The 20,264-nt window shown below is 37.8% G+C and overlaps 1 protein-coding gene across 4 annotated transcripts in view; it reads right to left on the minus strand.

Annotated features, from left to right (window-relative positions):
• NCKAP5 (NCK associated protein 5) overlaps nt 1-20,264 on the minus strand; it is a 1,018,052-nt gene that overhangs the window by 126,298 nt on the left and 871,490 nt on the right. For all 4 annotated transcript variants that reach the window (XM_036025027.1, XM_036025026.1, XM_036025025.1 and 1 more), the window contains one exon: nt 2,074-2,175. In XM_036025027.1, the coding sequence (XP_035880920.1) occupies nt 2,074-2,175 (102 nt within the window). The remainder of the gene's footprint in view (nt 1-2,073; nt 2,176-20,264) is intronic.

Raw genomic sequence — 20,264 nt, forward strand, 5'->3', positions numbered from 1 at the left:
GACATCACAGATGCAAATGAGTTCTTTTTCCTGCAGTTTTTCTCTTCATCAGCACATGATTATCATACAGGATAATCTACTCCACTGAGTAACTTTCTGTGATTGAGTGCTTCAACTCTAAGGCCATTTATTTTGTTTAAATCCTGGTTATTCCACTCGCTAATTTTGACCTTGGGAAAAATTACTTAACCTATCCATGCCTCAGTTTTTTTTGTAAATGGAGATAATGAAAACACCTACCACATATGATTATTGTTAAGTTTGAATAGCCCCTGACATATAGCAATACTTGGTAAGTTTTAGGTGTTGCTACTGTTTTTTTAAAAGATTTTTAATTTATTCATTTTTAGAGATAGGGGAAGGGAGGGGGAAAGAGAGGGAAAGAAACGTCAATGTGTGGTTGCCTCTCACAGCACCCCCTTCCAGACCCTGGCCCACAACCCAGGCATGTGGCCTGACTGGGAATCGAACTGGTGACCCTTTGGTTTGCAGGCCAGCACTCAATTCACTGAACCACACCAGCCAGGGCAGGTGTTGCTATTATTATTAAAAATGTTTTTATATATGTATATCTTCACTCTTTAACCAGATCCTCAGTTTACAGCCTCCCTAAGGAACTCCATATGATACTTCCTGATACATTATCATTGTCCGATGCCTTGCATGTAGGAATTGTGATGAGCAATAGCCAAGAACGGTTGCATTTTGTTTCCAGGGGTCACTGGTGTGAGCTGCTAGAGAGACATAGATGTCTCCATCTTCGTCATGTTTTTCTGTGGCTGTGGCATGGCACCACATATTTACAAAGAATAGAGGAGGGCTAAAGCAGCAGAGATTGTATTATTGCCAATATTGTTAGCCACTATTTTCTTAAGTACATTTCTAAAAACATTCAGAAATATAAGAGAAACATAATTATGCTCATTTTCAGATGAGGAAACTGAAGCATTAAGGAGTTAATATCTAAGGTCACCAAGCCAATACAAGATTCTGATGTCAGACCCAGGTCCTAGTCACTATGCTATGTACTAAGGCCCTGAACAACACCAGGACGCCTAGACATATATAGACCACCAAGCATCCTACTGAGAATGGTTATAATTAGTAATAGATAATGATTATAATGAAAATTCTTTTTCAAAAATGTATATTGGCTTCCACTGCAACATCATCTTGTTTTGATTTACTTGACAAAATGCACCCCATTTACATTATTTAAAGTGTATTTTAGATTATTATCTTGAATCATTTGTATGCTTTAACATTCTAACTTTGAAAACTACAATGTAAAACTCATAATTTTAGTTAAAAAAGGAGAAAGAAAATGAAGGTAAGTGTTTCTTGGCTAAAAACTGCACGCTTAAAATTCCTGACCTTCAGGCCATATTATGGATTGGATGCCATTACAGTATTCATAAATATTTAAAGTGACAGAATTCCACTAAAATTTCATTCCAATCTAATTTGAGAATATTTACCTTTGAAATTGAATATACTAGCTAACTTATAAAATTATACAGTAAAGTAAAAAGCCAGTTATCTACAATGTTCATCTATCATTGTTTTAAGCTTAATATTTTTCATTGTATATTTACTTGGCTCTGGTATTTTTCAAGTTAGTTTTGTATGTCAGTGATAGTTAAAGTGATGCAGGTTAAAGTTTTGCCATATAAGCACAAAGCTAACCCTGGCTAAAGAAAAAATGTACAGCCCATGAATTTTTAAAAGTTCATACATAATATATCATAAAGGTAGGATGACTAATATGGAGCATGGGCTTTAATAAAAAGCTCCTTGACCATTTCTCAGACACTTTGAGATGTAATCAATACCCAAAAAGGTATCCCAGGGAGAAAGCCAGGATTTATGATATTTTTGCCAAGAGTGACATTTTTTGCTCACTCTCTCAGCTGGAGGATATGATACTGAATTTCAGAGAACACAAGAAAGGAACGCATTTTATCTGTCTGACAATGCTTCAAGGGTACACTCTATGGTTCACTTGTGACATCATATTTGATAGAAGGGAAATAATAACCTAAACAAGTGTTTTGAAAGCAACAGGAAACTCACATGCATCTTCACATCAGTTTGTGACTGCATCAGACTTTGGCTTCTTTCCACATCGGAAAGCAAATCTCCGGATGAAAGATCTAAGATGCGAGAGTGAAGTTTCTAGGTAAAAACAAGCAGAAACGTTGAATCATGATGATTTAATTGTTCATTTCAAAATCCTGCCTTGGACAGGTAAATCTCAAAAGAGTTGACATTTCTAGATTGGATAATACATGTTCTGACTCAAAAATGTTTATTCTAGTTTATTGGTGTTCTATACACATGCATGTACAAATTATAACTTATAAACAATAATCACACTTTTACAGCCTGCCAATCTATGATGAAAAATAAGCTCTGGGAAAAAATAAGTTGTAATTGGAAGATAAGTAGCAAGAAAACCGTAAATACTCCAATGCACTTATTGGCTAGTGTGAAAATTAACTTTTAATATTCACATGAAAAACAATCACCATGTTAACCTTATTATGTTAAGCAGTAGTTAAAATCTGAGCAAATAATTATAAAAGTGACCTTATTTCTAAACAGCATTGATCTTGTGAAAACTTCCCTTGGACACATTTTAACTCAAAGTCATTAATGTCATCTGTTAGGAACAATTAATGTGAATGAAAAATAATTGCATCAGGGATCTGGGGACTTAGATTTTGGGCATTAATATGCATACACTATTTGATAATATACTTAATTCTTTATTTCAGCTTTGCTTGGGAGGTCTGCTAAACCAGGGACATTTCACTATATTAATCTTTATACTAATTACTGAGGCTTTTCTGTGGACATTACATTTGATCTATTTAATTGCAAATACAATAAAACTTGTGATTTATGTCTAATGTTTCTGCTAGGCTGATGGCATTTAAAAAATTGTATTTGTAGTCTAGTTTCTCTTGGTTGCAACTTTTGTGACTTCAAACAATATAAAAATCGAATCAAGTAGGTAAATAATGTGGTTGAACATGCCTCCCACACCTCTGAAAAAGTTTTCCTCTTTCTTTTCTTCCCCAGAAAGGCCTTACTGAACACTGACGTTGATCCAGGAACTGCCTGTGATTCCTTGCCACTAATTAACACTGGGATCATCTCAGAGTGCAGGGGCACCCTTTGTCCCAGCAGATTTACCATGCTGTCAGCAGGGACAGTCAAGTTCACCGAAATGAGGCAAATTCGCTCTGTTCCCCACTTGACTGCCCTCAGGCTGAACTTATGTGACAGCCCTGTGGACTCGTTGAGTTGGTCACTCAACAAAAGTCTACTCTGAGCCCCTGAAGGATGAGCGCTGTGCTTGGCCTGCACTGCCTCCTTCTGCAGGAACGAAGGCATTTTCTCAGCTAAGGATCAGTTCTCCTTGTTGGTTCAGTTGCCGATCACTACCTGCTTCAGACCTACAGTCTTGCATCTTCCAGTTCATGTTTGTGAAGTCTATTTCACCAAAAGGGCAGAAATCGTAAACGGGTTGCCTGTCATTTTGAAAAATCTAATTTCCCCAACAAAGCTAAGGCATTAGTAGATACCTTGAACCAGGATGTTTTTTCTGCCTGATTTTTATAATCCTTATTTCAAACTCCCTCTACAACCTGAGTCTTCCAGGGGCAAAGACTGCTCAATTCCCAGGACCTGGCACAATGGGTAATACTCAGCAAGTACCCAAATGCTTGTCTATAAAGACAAGATGTCCCTGTACTTCTCCCACCAACACATAGGTTTGAAAGACTGGGCAAGTGCCAAAAGAATCATAATTTTCTGAAACCTAAGAATGCATTTATCAACATGCAAAAAGTCCAAGAAGTTATGGGAAATGACATTCAACAAAAAATAATGAACTTGAGTGGTATATCATGTGATTTTGGGGAAGAGTTCTTATAGATTAGCTTTCTGACTTCTCATTCAGTTTACCATTACATTTCACTCTTTCTTATCAGATATATGATGTCATCCTTTTGGCTTTCTACATGAATATATATGTATGTATAAACCCATCCTCTTAATAATGTTACATTTCAGCAGTTTTTATTCAAATGGTCAGTTTCCTCAGTTGATATAGGGAAGGTCAGGTTGGAAAGGGGACAGATCCTAGGGCAAGGGGCCAGGAGAACTGAGTTCCAGCTCTGTCTAAGGCACAGGTTTTAGCAGATATTGGGAATGTAATTGCACATCTCTGTCTCAGATCCCTCACCTGTATTAGAGAAGTAGAAGTGGCTATTTAACCTACGTCACAAGTAGGCAGAGGTATTGTCATTGACAGAAAGAATAATAAATAGGATAGTATGTTCAAATTCACATAGCTGTACACCAATTAATTGTTATATCTAAGAGTTGGTGGTAGGTAATTTCTTAAAGGCTAAGGTACAAATGAATCATGTGTTGTTATAGTTTCCCTGTGTAAAGTAAATAAAAATTAACTTGAAAAATAAATCTACTTCTGTGTTAAGGCAGTAGGGAAGAAAATGGTAGGTAAATATCATTCTTTCACAAAACTTCCCTTAAATAACCACAAAAGCTCACTAGCCCATAGATGTTACACTTCTTATAATACGAATTTTAATGAAAGGCTTATATTTTCACACACACACACACACACACACACACTATATATATATATATATATATATATATATATATATATATATATATATAATTTATAATAAACATTTTCTCATAGGCAGAGAGAGAAAACCAGAGAGAGAATACAAGTGCAAGAAGGCAAGGACATCACTTCTCAAACAGTAATGGTGATGTTGTCTGTGCTTAATTTGAGTCTCAGTGAAAAGGAGGTAGAATGAATATGTGGGAAATAAAACTAAAGCAGTATCTTTTGGAATATGTCTTCTTGGGCAAGAGAAACAAAAAGCAAAAATAAACAAATGAAAGTACATCAAAATGAAAATCTTCTGTATAGCAAAGGAAACCATCAACAAAACAAAATGGAAGAAGATATATTCAATAAGGGGTATCCAAAATTTATAAGGAACCTATACAACTCAACATTGAAAAGCCCCACAAACAATCTTATTAAAAGTTAGACAAAGAATCCAAATAAACACTTCTACAAAGACGACATACAGATGGCCAACAGACATGAAAATGTGCTCAACATCACTAATCATCAGAGAGATGCAACTTAAAACCTCAATGAGATATTACCTCTTACCTGTCAGAGTGTCTGTCTTCAAAAATCAACAAACAACAAGAGTTGGAGGGAATATGGAGAAAAGGGAACTCTAGTGCACTATCAGTGGGATTGCAGACTGGTGCAGCCACTGCAGAAAACAGGGTGGTGGTTCCTCAAAGAATTAAAAATAGAACTACTATGTGACCAATTTCACTTCTGAGTACCTCAAGAAAAAAAATTCTAAATCAAAAAGATTCATGTGCCCTTTTTTATTGTGGCATTATTTACAATAGCAAGATATGAAAGCAATCTAGGTGTCCATTGAAAAATAAAAAAAACATAGGTTTATATATGCAATGGAATATTAGTTATAAAAAAGAATGAAATCTTACTATTTGTGACAATATGGATGGACCGAGCAGGTATTATGCTAAGTGAAATAAGTCAGACAGTGAAAGAATAATACTGTATGATCTCACTTATGTGTGGAATAAAAACAAACAACAAGAAACAGACTCATGAATACAGAGAACAAACTAATGGTTCCCAGAGAGGAGGGGTGTGGGGTAATGGGTGAAAAAGGTAAAGAGAATATGAGGTATGAATTTCTAGTTATAAGTAAGTCACAGGGAATACAGTCAATAATGTTGTAATAGATTTGTATGGTGACAGATGGTTACTAGACTTATTGTGGTGATCACATCATAAGGAATGTAAATGTTGAATCTCTATGTTGTACACCTGAAACTATATAAAATATTGTATGCCAATTATACTTTGATAATTTTTTTAAAAGTTTTCAGAAAGTGTAAGTGACAGGAGGATACCATGATCTCTTTAAAAAGCCCACCTACTTAGAGAACAAACTCTGCATCACATACTTACCCATAGTTCATGTTTACTGTTAATATCTATTATAAAATCTCTCACCTGAAATACTTCAAACTCGAAATCTTTAACCTACAAATCCGGATAAATCCTGGATTTAGACATGAATTTTTTAATGTTTTAGACAAGAAAGATAGAAAGGTTATTCAGTATAGGTTTGAAATTTCCCTCACATTATCTCTTACCTTATCTCAGTAACTGAGATTCCACTTCTGTCTTAGACATAGAGACTCCTAACCACACATTTCCAAACCAGAGGTCACTGAGGTCTTTTAGATAAAATGTTTCCTTTGAAGATGCACAGTCTATGCCTCCTTTCCTGCCAGACAAGTTTCATTGTTTCTTCAATGGGTCCCCCTCACTTCCCAGCTGATGCTTTTATCTTTCCAACAATCTAAACCCTGCCCATATTCAGGACTGCACTCACACCCTCTTGCAAGGTTGTCCATTACCTCCAGCCCACAGCAGATTCCTCACCTGGATGGATGACATCACCCCATCCTCCCCCTCATTTTGGCCCATTATCTGAAGTGAACAATTGCTTAATTTGTCCTGCATGTAGGGTGTATTTTCCTAAAAGTTTTCAAATCTATGAAAATGCAGGCCAAACCCTGTATTTCTTTTTTTTTCATTTTTAAATTTATTTTTTAATATATTTTGATTATGCTATTACAGTTGTCCCATTATCCCCCTTCATTCCCCTCCACCCCACACACCCTCTCCCACCCACATTTTCCCCCTTTAGTTCATGTCCATGTATCATAAGTTCTTTAGCTTCTACATTCCCCATACTATTCTTACCCTCCCCCTATTTTCTACCTACCATCTATGCTACTTATTCTCCACACCTTTTCCTCCTCTTTTCTCCTCCCACTCCCCTGTTGCTAACCCTCCATATGATCTCCATTTCTGTGATTCTGTTCCTGTTCTAATTGTTTGCTTAGTTTGCTTTTGTTTTAGGCGTGGTTGTTAATAAGTGTGAATTTGCTGTCATTTTACTATACATATTTTTTATCTTCTTTTTCTTAGATAAGTCCCTTTAATATTTCATAAAACAAGGGCTTGGTGATGATGAACTTTTTTAACTTGACCTTATCTGGGAAGCACTTTATCTGCCCTTCCACTCTAAATGAAAGCTTTGCTGGATAGAGTAATCTTGGATGTAGGTCCTTGCCTTTCATGACTTAGAATACTTCTTTCCAGACCCTTCTTGCCTGTGAGGTCTCTTTTGAGAAATCAGCTGACAGTCTTATGGGAACTACTTTGTAGGTTATTGTCTCCTTATCTCTTACTGCTTCTAGGATTCTCTTCTTCATTTTTATCTTGACTAATGTAATTATGATGTGCCTTGGTGTGTTCCTCCTTGGGTCCAACTTCTTTGGGACTCTCTGAGCTTCCTGGACTTCCTGGAAGTCTATTTCCTTTGCCAGATTGGGGAAGTTCTCCTTTATTATGTGTTCAAATAACTTTTCCACTTGTTGTTTTTCCTCTTCTCCTTCTGGTATCCCTATAATTTGGATGTTGGAATGTTTAAAGATGTCCTGGAGGTTCCTAAGTCTCTCCTTCTTTTTTCTGAGTTCTTGTTTCTTCGTTCTGTTCTGGTTGAATGATTATTTCTTCCTTCTCATCCACACTGCTGATTTGATTCCCCGTTTCATTCCTATCACTATTGATTCCCTGTGCATTTTCCTTCATTTCACTTAGTGTAGCCTTCATTTATTTTCATCTAATTTGTGACCAAATTCAACCAATTCTGTGAGCATCTTGATCACCAGTGCTTTGAACTATGCATCTGATAGGTTGGCTATCTCTTGGTCGCTTAGTTGTATTTGCTGTGGAGCTTTGATATGTTCTTCCATGTGAGCCATTTTTTTTTTGTCTTGTCGCACCTGTATGTATGAGGGGTGGAGCCTTAGGTGTTCACCAGGATGGGGCAACTCAAGTCTCTGGGTTGTGACAGTGTATGTGGGTGTGGGGTCCAGGAGGGAACAATGGCGCTTGCTCTGAACTCCATCAAACTTCAGTCCCTTCTGCCGGTTCCCCCCCAAGCAAACTGGACCTTTCTGGTGCTAATTCCTGTGTGGATGGGCTTATGCATGTTCTAGGACCCCGTGGGCCTGTCCAACGAACTCTCCTGTGAGACTGGGAGTTTCTCTTGCTGCCACCTCAACCCCCACAGGAGTTTTCAGTCAGAGGCTTCGAGGCTTTATTTCCCTGTGCTGGAACCCTGGGTTGTGTGGTCTGTCTCATTCCCCAGTTGTTCCTCCTGGTTTATCTGCACGTGAATGTGGGACTACCTGGTCCACCAGCCACTGCCTTGCCATAAGTCCTCTCCACCCAGCTGCCCATCTCCACCCCTCCTATCTGTCTGGATGAATGTTTCTTCTTTAACTCCTTGATTGTCCAACTTCCATACAGTTCAATTTTATGTCAGTTCTGGTTGTTATTCTGTTTCTAAATTGTTGTTGTCCCTATCTTGTGTGAGGAGACACAGTGTGTCTACCTACGCCTCCATCTTGGCTGGAAGTTCCAAACCCTGTATTTCTGCTTTGTCTCTGTAGCAGGGACTGGCTAGTTGTCATGGAACCTATTCTCCCTTCCTCTTGGCACTCATCTAGACTGCATTTCCCAGCCTCCTTTGCAGTTAAATGTGGCCATGTGACATGATAAACTCTAGCCAATGGAGTGTGAGCAAAAGTGATGTCTGTCCTGTTCCATGAATATCTCCAGCTTGCAGTGTTTCATTTCCTTTCCTTTCTACCAGTTTAATGCAGCCAACTCAGCATAGCAATCTCGGGAGCCATATATTAAAGATGGAGTTGCTAGGTGGAAGGAGTTTAGGTTCCTGAATTGTGAACTGGAAGAAAGACATCTGGGGATCAGAGATACCTCTTTTGGGCTTTCTATAAGGAAGAAATAAACTTGCATTGGGTGTGACCTATTATTCATTTGGGGGTCTGTTGGCTATCATGGCTAATATTAACCGGGCTGATCTAGTTCTCCTCTGAGATAAGTACTCACCTATATCCTGCAGCATGCAGGTTAGCAACTCAATCAATACACACACATAAAGGTTTTCCCTGCTATCTGAAAGGAAAGCATTCCTGTGAAACTTTGTATGTGAAAGTGATGTAGAATGAAGAAGCAATTGCCTTTAGTTTACATGGAAACATTTAAGAGCATTTCCAGAACCAAAATTCAACAGACACACAATGTCTTTGTTTTGTTCACCACTATCAAAACACTTAATTATGTCCAGTTCTACGTAAGTGCAACACCATTATGAGCCCCCTTAGGCTTTTCCGACACCCTAGGACACATCTTCCTAAAAGATGCACAAAATAAATTGAGATGAAGCCCAGATACTCGCAAGCACAGTTCAAAGCTGTGGTACTTGATGCTGAGATGCTGAGTGTGGATCCCTGGGGAAGGAGCTTGGTGGGGCCACTCTCCCTGATGGGATGCACACTGCTGTTAATGGCTTCAACAAAACAATGCTGAATGCTATTTTCACTTTTCATCTCTTTCTTTAAAAGCAAAAAGCTTCTTTGGATATCTTTTGGTTAATAAAAACGTGTTAATGCATGTCTTTGGTTAAAGTGAGGTGGTATAAAGCAAACTTTTGGAAAGAAGGGGATACCTGTATTCACATATATATATACACACACACACACACATTATATATATAATAAATTCACACACACATTTACACATGTGTATATAATATTTATATTAGCAGATGGAGACAACATCTTACACTGAGGACTTCCAGCTTCAGAGGGAAAGGTCTATGTTCTGTCAATATGTAGTGCCATCAGCGGGGGAATCTGAGTGATGAGCTAAGGTACATTGCAATCCATAGTCAGAACACATGCCTCATGACAGTGTAAACTACAAAACTCAGCTTTGCAGACCTGGCAATGCCAGGGCAGCCAATGCCAGATCCACACACTAGGTTAGTAATATTGGGTGGATAACCCAACATTCAGTTGGTCAGCTCCAGGTTCTCTGTACATTTCCTAATCTGTAAGTCAAGGCAGAGAAATGCCCCCCTTGTTGGACTGAGCCCAGGACTGACTGTCCTTTCTCTGGCAGTGGGCAGGTGCAGCAACCCTGCAGGGTGGTGGGTGTTGATGCTACCACTCTCAACTCAATGTTGGCCGTGGAGCCGGAGATGAAAGGGCTCTCAGGCCTTTCAGAGCAGGGCTGGAGCACAAGGTTTCCACTTTCTGGTTCTCCTCACTTATGCCACTGTAGGTATTTGGATGTTCAGTGAAGGTTTGTTGCATTTAATAGAATTCTGCCTGTGAGTTTTTTCTCTCTACGGAGATGATGTCTTCAAGGCTTTGGGTGCTAAGGTCAGGAAGACACTGTGTCCTTGTTTAGTGGCACAAGGTGATGGTGGAAAGCAGATCTTTATCTGAGAAATTTGGGCAGAGTGGAAAACTAGGATGGAAAAATCAAGTAAAATAGGTGATGAACAGCTTTTCTATTTACTTCCTGAAGTCTGAGAAGAAGTGTGTGAATTTTTTTATGTCAGGATTTCAGAAGTTATTGACTCAATTTAAGATGTAAAAAGGGAAACTCAAATGGATCATTTAACCATTGCTTCCTTCTCTTCACTCACATTTGGAGAGAGAACTAATCTAAAACCATAATCATGCATGTAATTATTTTCCCCTCTAGCTATTAAAAGCCAAATATCTATACAAAAGAGAAGCCATGAGAGTGAATATGGCATGCATCTGATTAATGGACTCTACCAACGCAAGTAATTCAGATTCAGCCAACAGAAAGTGGGTGTGAATTGCTGCTTTTAATCTCATCTGCTTCAATCCCCTTGATAGAGTCCTTTGTGGATACTATACAGGATTGGTATCCTGAGTCTACCTCAGCCCTGGTCCTGTTTTATATTCCCCAGAGTTGTTTTTTCCCCCTTGTGGAAAAGCTCTCTCAATCAAAAAGGATGTCTCCTATGCCCACAATTCTTGAATTCTTGTTCATTTATGAGGTAAGAAAGTGTGTTATTGTCACATGACCTGGTGTTGAATCTTCTTTCCAACCACATTTCCTTGAATTCTACACACAATACACTCCATCCATTAGAAGGTATTTTTCTACTCTCAAAAGTTCATGGTGGGATATTTAGAGAAGGAGTAGAGGAATTTTCTGGACTCTTCCCCCTCACTACTGATATCTTTAACTATTCAGCACTCTCCCCAAGGGATGGATTCCTGGCAGCCTCCCAGATTACTTGCTGCTCATGCACAATCCTCACCAGCTCCTGCATGTTCCTTATTTGAGTGCTGTTGCTCCCACTGTCAAGGCTGGTTGTGCATTTTTGGTCTTGGCCTTGTTTAGGGATCAGCATCCCTCACAAATCTGGTGGTCTGGATACTAGGTGGAATTTTTGAATGAAGAATTTATTGCTTTTTCAGCTTTAGCTTTGTTTTCAAATCCCCATGCGTACTTTGGAGAGCTGCTCTCAATTCACAACTTCCAGAAAGCTTCTTAGAGCCCCACTTCTGCTCCCTCAACTCAGTCTCAGGCTGGCCCAGGGCCCTGTGTTTCATCCCCTTTAATCCCATCACAAGGCAGGTGAGTCTAGATTGAGCTATTAAGAAACCCTCTGAGCATCTTTTGATATTTCTAACTGCATGTGATCCCCTGTGATTTCAACTTGCTGTATATCCTCTATTACAAAGGTAGAAAACATTTGTGGTGGATTTAATATATGTTTAAGAGACTTGTTCTACATATGGCTCTGAATTAGACACATCCAGGTGAATAAGCCTTGTTCCTTCTGTTGGGTAATAAGGCAATTTTCATAGGTATACCTAAGGCTCTGAAAGAAAGCTCAAGGAAATCTCCCCAAATAGCTCAAAATAGCTCAGAGTTTGATTTAGATAATTTTTCTTTGGAAGCTTTACTCACCAAATGATCATCCCAAATTCTAAGTTTTAGCTATTCACATACTAGCCTTATATTTTTACTTACATTTTTGCCTTACACAGAAATGTAATTTTTTCATCAGCCTTTTCAAAACCCATCAAGCGATACTGTGGTAGACCCTCAGTTCACATTTCACAGGTTTCATTCTGTTCCATTAAGAATTTATCATAAAATTGAATATTATATAACTGCATATTACATAACTGAGTATTATATAGTCATTTGTAAAACTTACAAAAATTTGAGCCTAGGGAAAAATCTTTTTGGATAAAAGCTGATGTTTAATTAATTATGCCATTATTTCCATTTTGGGATACAAAGATAAAACATAACACCTGCATTCAGTCATTTTGCTGATGCAACACGGAGTATGCCTTTCGAATGTTCTCCTAAAGGCCCTTTAAAAAATGTCCATGAAGATTTGATCTCACTTCAGAGTCTGAAATTTTTATAGCTAATTTTTCTTTCTTTTTTGCCACCCACAGAAGTCCTTGCTGCAATGATTATTTTCCCTGACAACGTGTAGGCTTGCCTTGCATATCAATCTTTAGGTGCCCCGAGTGGATTCTGCTTTGCTCTGGATGGTGCCTCTGCAAATGACATGGTTCTACATCCTCTTTTCTACTTCTCTGGATCCAAGGTTATAAAATGCTTTTGAAACAATTACTCCACAGCTATATTCAAAACCTTCTTCAAGGGTCTCTGCTACCATGACAACCTGATTATTCGGTGGCTGCCTAAGGGAGCAGCATTTGGTTTGGTGACTAGGAAGTATTATTTGGGGTCTCTGCAGCTCATACTGATGACTGGAGTATCTCCAATCTGCTCTGTCTTCCGAAACTACATTAACACTGCCCTGCGGACCTGAAGGGTAAGAATCAGCAGAAAGATGGATGAGGATGTAAACAGCAGACCTTGCCCTCGGGAGCTGCCACTCTAATTAGTACAAGAAAAATTTATGAAGCATCTACTATGTATGGAGTTTTGATGATGAACTATGAACAGACTCAAGGAAGCTAATTAGTGGAGCCTATAATATCAATGAGGGGCCTAAATACACAGATGAGGGGGAATAAAAACAAGATTTTTTAAGGTAGAATATGCAACAGAGACTTTGGTATAAAGTAAAGGTGATATGGAGGCAGAAGTGGGGCTTGGTTTGGGGTTAATGTAGTAACACAGTTAAATATAAATAAGATAATATTCTGTGCAGGCAACAGGGGCTTAGCTCTCAATCTTAAGCTCCCAAATATCTTTGTCTCTTTAGACACACATATACACACAACCAGAAACAATCAGAAATATTTAATACATAGCAGCAAAGCAACAGTGCTGGGAAACAGGGCACAAGGTTAGGGCTTCCAGGGCAGGTCACTCAGTCCTGTGGCAGTTGGAGAGACAGTGCCCACGAGTGATTCACACTTGCTTGCCTGCCTGTGGATGCTAAGGCCCTCTGAAGCCTCTTGTCTCCTTATGACTCTGATCCGAGAGAGGAAGTGATTCAGCACAGCCTGCGCCTATTCTGGAATCTATGACATACAGAAGTGCCTTGAAATTTCCATTTTTATAACTAATTACTTTAACAGGTACTTTAATAAGTGCTTTCTCATTGTCCTGCTGTTTTGTAAAGTTGTCTACATGGCACTTTACATTATTAATCAAGCTTTATTTTTCAAATGTCTCCTGGATTTCTGTAGCTTTTTGCTTTTTATGAGTGGGGAAACAATTATTTTCCTTTGATTTCATGGAAATAAAGGGATTAGGGGGAAATAAAATAACTTGACCTTCTTTTTTTACCAGACCAATAGAAATTGTATCAGTGGTCACTGGAGTCCAAGGTACTATGTATTTGGAAGAAATGAAATAGCTTCTGCCCTGTGGAGAAGGAGAAACTATGGACAGTCCTTTCTCTAATCTTATCTCACCTTAACCTGTGTGGAAGCTATTATCTTAATTTTTAGAAATGAAGAACTCAAGATAACTAAAGCTAAGAAAGGTTTCCAATGTCCCAAGTTTATATTCCAATAAATGGTAGAGCCAAGATTCTCAGATCTGCCTTCCCTCTAAACCCAAACTCTATCACATTCTGCTTGCTTTTGCCCTGGAAGAGGGGAACTGATACCCTCAATGGTCTCTTTTACAAACTGAGATGCTTATTTCTACCTAAGTGCTAAAGCCCATTATTTGGGTTTCTCCCATCAAGTGAACTATGATGCTTTGGTGATTTTCCAGCTCCAATCTTTTATCAGAGGCAGATAATTGAAAAGAAATTATAACAACACCACCAGCAACAACAATAGTTTTGAACATTTACTGAGCTCTTTTTAATACCAAATATGTGTTTCATATATATTATCCTTTTAAATCCTATTGTAATCCCCCAAGAGGACTATGATTCTCCTCACTTTACAGGTGAAAAAACTGAGCTACAGAGTTAAAAATCTTGCCTAAGATCACATAAATAGTATCTAAATCCCAAACAGTCTGACTACAGAGTTCATACTCTTAATTCTACAATTAATCTGGGTAATGATAGTATATTATGAACAATTACTAAAACAAGACTATAAATTAATTAGACAAGATGATCTATGTAGGATTAAAAAGATACCTCCAAGTGCAATGTAATGTCTTTTCTTACTATACTCAAACATAATTCATTCATTTATTCAAAAATATACTTCCCTCTGTATCATTATTATTATTTATATTTGTAATATTACTAGTATTGGTGATGTTGTTATTTCTTAGATCTCTACATTCTTTCCAGGGAAACATAAATTTGTATATAAATTTGGATCTATTTAACTGAAAAATAAAACTAAGGAGAAAAACAGAAAACATTTATTGAGTGCTCAATACATGCTGGTAATGTTCAAAGTGCTTATATTACTTTTTTTTCTTATTTAATCCTTACAATCACTTAACAAGATAGAAACTACTATGACCTCATTTTCAAAATGAGAAAACTAAAAAAACATAAGGAGCTAAGGAGTTGTTCAGGTCAGGAATTTGAAACTGGACACAGACTTCAGGGCTACACCTTGTGACATTTTCTGCACTGTGTTGTTTTATTGAGAGTATGATCATGAAAAAGCACAGTTCCTGCCACCAAGTACCCTAAATGTTATGTGCCATAGAAACCTCAGGAGGCAGCTCCAGGAGGACTTTTCCCTGCAAAGCAGTAACTGAGATGAGATTTTAAAAACAAGAAATGACCACTTAGGTGAAGGAGACAAGACAGAAAAAAAGCGGGGATGGGGGAGGCTTTGGGGTAGAAACTATGCAAAGGCCTGAAGGTAAGAAAGATTGTGACATTTTTCTGCAAATATTGGGTGGTTCAAAATGTTTGTTTTTTTTTCCGTAAGATGGTTCTAGTAGCACTCCATTGTCTTTAACTTCATTTGAAAAAATTTCATTAGATTATATTGTAATTGCTGTCATATCAGTATGCATTAAAAAAGATAAAAATTGTCAGGGGAGGGAGGTGAGGATGGCTGGGATTGGGGAAAGCGGTGGGCAGTAAATGCAGACAACTATACTTGAACAACAGTAAATAATTTTAAAAAGCAAATTTTACCTAATGGAAATATATAGAACTCGGTATTCAGCAACTGAATTTATATTCTTTTTCACACAATTATTTATTCCCACTTGGCATTTGAATTTCATTAAAAGTAGATGGCAAAGTTTTTGTTTAAAAAGTAAATCCAAATAAGAAATAAATAAAAAAATCAAAATTGGTGAATTTTTGTGTAGTCATTTTAATATTGAAGATAGAAGAAAATAAGCAACATTTTCAGCATATTATGTTTTATTATTTCAAAGAAGGTAAAAACACAACTGAAATGCAAAAAATGATTTGTGCAGTATATGGTGACTGATCAAATGTGTCAAAAGTGGTTTGTGAAGTTTGGTGCTAGAGATTCTCACTGGACAACGGCTCCATTGTCAGGTAGAGCAGTTGAAGTTGATAGTTATCAAATTGAGACATTGAGAACAATCAACATTATACAACGTGGGAGATAACTGACATACTCAAAATATCCAAACTGAGTGTTGAAAATTGTTGGGAGCCACCCTGCCTGGTTTCAGGAGCTGTTATCCCGATGGCTAAGGCTGAGTGAGTGACCTTAGGGCCATAAGACACTAAGGAGACAAAGCTTATCTCACTGGCAGGAGCACTGCTTCTGCTCGTTTTTTTCCCACAACTGGCCCCCAATGCTTGATCAGTTAGCCAACAATGGGTAAGATTCCCCAAGCGGGGAACAACCTAAGACAGCCATGATCATGTGGAGTCCCCAGGGAAGGACTTGGGGGGCTATGGAGAAAGGAGGTGATGGACCCTCACCCCTCGGCTTTGACAAAGCCTGAGTCCTCATTCTGTCTGTGAGAAGTCTCCTAATTTCTTGGCTGCCTTTCCTTCTCTTCCTGACTTAATCCTGAAACAATGACAGAGGGAGGTGCAGTCCTGTGCTGGAAAGGGCAGGTTTCCTGAATCAGACCTGAGAATGAATACAGAAACTCCTGTGAAACCTGCTTTGCTAAGAATGCTCTTAATTAAATGATAAAGGCCCACGCAGGAAATGAGTTTGTTTCCCAAAGTTTTGTATCCCTTTATCTAACAGATCCTGACTCAGAATAAGCCCTCATAGTTCTTTTTATGCTATGTATTGTTTGATACTTACTGCCTGACAATGATTAATAAGCTGTACCTGTATTCCTGCGCAAAACCCCCAATAAAAGCCTGTGTAGGCAAGAGCGTGGGCGCTCTCCTCTTGAGAGAGTTGCCAGGCTGCTCTGAGGCACCCTCTTCTTGAGAGGGTAGCTGTGCCATCCCTTTTCCTCCACAGGACTCAGTAGTCCATGTGAATTTATCTCATGTCTCATCCATAATGCTGAGGAAACTGCGGGCCGGTGTCCATGCCAGAAAATCACTTGCACCAACTTGGTTATGTTAATTGCTTTGATGTTTGGGCTCCATATAAGTGAAGAAAACCCTTCTTGAGCATATTGCCACATGCAATTCTCTACTGAAACATAAAGAAAATATTTTGTTTTTAAAACAAATTGTGATGGGTAATGAAAAGTGGATACTTTGCAATAATATGGAATGGAAGAGATTGTGGGGCAAGTAAAGTGAACCACCACCAACCACACCAAAGGCCAATCTTCATCCAAAGAAGGTGATGTTGTATATATGGTGGGATTGGAAGGGCATTTCTTTATTAATAGCTCCTTCTGGGAAACCAAACGATTACAAATTCCAAGAAGTTCTGCTCCCAATCAGACCAATTAAAAGCAATACTTGATGAAAAGTATCCAGAATTAGTTAACAGAAAAGAGAGTCATCCATAAGGATAACACAAGACCACATGTCTTTTGATGACTAGGCAAAAACTGTTACAGCTTGGATGAGAAGTTCTGATCAATCCACTGTATTCAACAGACATTGCATCTTTGGATTTCCATTTATTTTGGTCTTTACAAAATTCTCTTAATGGAAAAAATTTCAATTCCCTGGAAGACTTCAAAATGTACCTGAATGAGTTCTTTGCTCAAAAAGATAAAAATTTTGGGAAGATGGAATTATGAAGTTTCCTGAAAGATGGCAGAAGGTAGTGGAATGAAACAGTGAATATGTTGTTTCATAAAGTTATTGGTGAAAATGAAAACTGTGTTTTTTATTTCTACTTAAAAAAGGAATGAATGTTTTGGCCAGCCCAATGGTTCAGCAAGACCATAGAGGGAAATTCAAGGGGGAAAGTGGTGAGTTACACCATAAGTAAATAAATAATAGAGCTGAGATTAAAATCCAGCACTCTCTCCAAAATGCATGCTTTTTCTTTTACTAATTTGCCCATACACATTTTTTTTTCTTAATGCTGAGCTTCGCTGTGGGACTCCATTACTTACCTATGTTGACAAAGAAGAGGCCTGGAAGAAGATACTAGAAGGACCCTCAGAGGGAATGGAGATGCTGTGGAGACACACAGAGCTTCTATGCCTTCTTGGTGTGCTTTTTCCTTAAAGGAGTGGCAGGGGTTTAATCTAAGATCCTCACTTATGTTGCATGCTAGAACAGTGCAAATCACAGCCAACAGCACTCCAGGAATCTCTAATTGCTGATTCTGGAGACAGAGGGTAACTCTTGTGATGCCAAATGTTTCCATATACTATCTGGGCTGTGCAGGAAACCAGATCTGGGTCCTGCTCTGGTCTTGCAACTACAATGAGGAAACACTGAAATCAAACAATTATTGCTTAACACTAGTGCATAATTTCCCAGGTAGGGGAAATGCCTTGTCACTGTTTCGGAGAACCCTCCAAAATACACATAAAATTACTTATAAGATGGGTGCCTTCTCTCATTATTAAAAGAAAGAAGAGAACAAATGAAATTCAGACTGTGGGAGATTACATAACCTCTGGCTTACCTTAACAGGCTGCAAGATACATTCTCACAAAACTTCCCTGCATGGGAACTTGGCTAGGAATCAGGTCAGAGTGTTGTTGATGAAAATCACTTCTGTGACCTGCACTCCTCTGCATTTTACAGCCCAATGTCCTAGTGTCCTGGCTCTCATATGATAAGTTGCTGGAATCATGTTCACTTTACACCATTTTGAAGACATAATGTAAATGCAATTTTTGGCTAAATGTTTAATGAAGGCCTATAGTCTCACCTCTTTTGACAGTACTAGGTTGTGCACTATCAGGGTTTTAGACCTTTTTTTACTTCAGTTTGCTTTACAGCTTTTGTTGCTACAATCGCCATCACACTTCCCCTGTAGTTTTATCCCCACAGCAGTTTTAAAATCCCTTGTTACTTTATGCTATGGAAAGAAATGCCTCATGGTATCATAAACGGCGGTGAAAATTGTTATTTATGTGGCTTCCTAATAGCAATTTGAAATATAGGGCATAAAATTACTAGCTTACAATATTGTTTAGTATTAGCAGTGGGAAAGGTAATATGTAAAACAGACATTAAAGGATTAGCTATAAAATACATTTCACTAAGCTTAATCATTTCTTGGCAAATGGCAGTTTCCAGCTATTACATAGGATTTATCAAGTCAAGTGGATTTATTTTTATTTTTCTATTAGTTTGCTTAATATATTCTGTATTTAAATTTCAATTTTTTTCAGACATATTAGGAGAAGCTGTTGAAAAAAAAAGACTCTAAGACAGAAATAAAGCCAGACTTTCAAGTCAAAATTGCTCCTTAGTTTTCCCAGCAAATCCTCCAGGGAGTTAAAGACTCAATTGTAACATCCAAGAGAAAAGTACATGGCTATGATAGTACAAATATTTGTATGACAGATTAGGGAGTTAGAAGGGCATCAGAAAATTCAGTAAAAAGGCATATCCTCCACAAGACATGAGATGATATTCCCACTGTTTTTGCTTTAGACTACATGGGCACACAACACTGTTCTAATCAAGCATGTTCAGTAAACAGTATGAACAGGCACTGAAAAAGAAAGTGGGAAAAGAAATTCCTAATCTCTTAGGGTGGAAATTGTGAAGTATTAAATGGATATTTGATGCATAAATACAAATAACATAATCTCCCTATTTTCTTCTGAGACAGTCTTAAATTACCATAATCCTAAAATTATTCTGTCTTCTCAAATCTGTACAGATTTGCTAATTTTCATAAACTGCTTTCATGGAAACTTTCTTAAAAGATCCAAAGTAATCTATCTTTCAGCTGTCCTTTCATTGCATATCGTGCAGCATTTTCAACTTCACAGAATATCAAAAATGAATTCCTATTTTTCAAAGGAATTGGTTATGGATCTATAAATAACTATACAAAGAAATGAGCACTATTGAGAAAAGATTCATTTTAGAAACTATGGGGAGTCCAAATTTCCCAAAAGTAACGCTTACTGTAAAAGTAAGGGTCTGCTTTGAACACTTGTTAGCAATAAGCTGATTTGAAAGACATAAGTTTTTTCTCAGACTGTGAGTTGAAGACTACAACAAATACTTCTCTTTAAATACTCCATGTTAATAATTCCAGGGACTTCAAAATATGTATTACATTTAATCTTCTACATTTAGTTCAGCTGTTTTATGTGGGGTGGTAAAATTTCTTTCCATAAATACTTCTCCATTGATCAAAAACTAATGAAATATATGCCCTTGAACCTTTCAGTACATTAAAATACAGTAATTACATAAAATATGCATCACTTATTCAGAAAGCCAATAGCTGAAACACAG

This window comes from Phyllostomus discolor, chromosome 4 (assembly GCF_004126475.2).
Source record: "Phyllostomus discolor isolate MPI-MPIP mPhyDis1 chromosome 4, mPhyDis1.pri.v3, whole genome shotgun sequence".
NCBI classification, from domain to species: Eukaryota; Metazoa; Chordata; class Mammalia; order Chiroptera; family Phyllostomidae; genus Phyllostomus; species Phyllostomus discolor.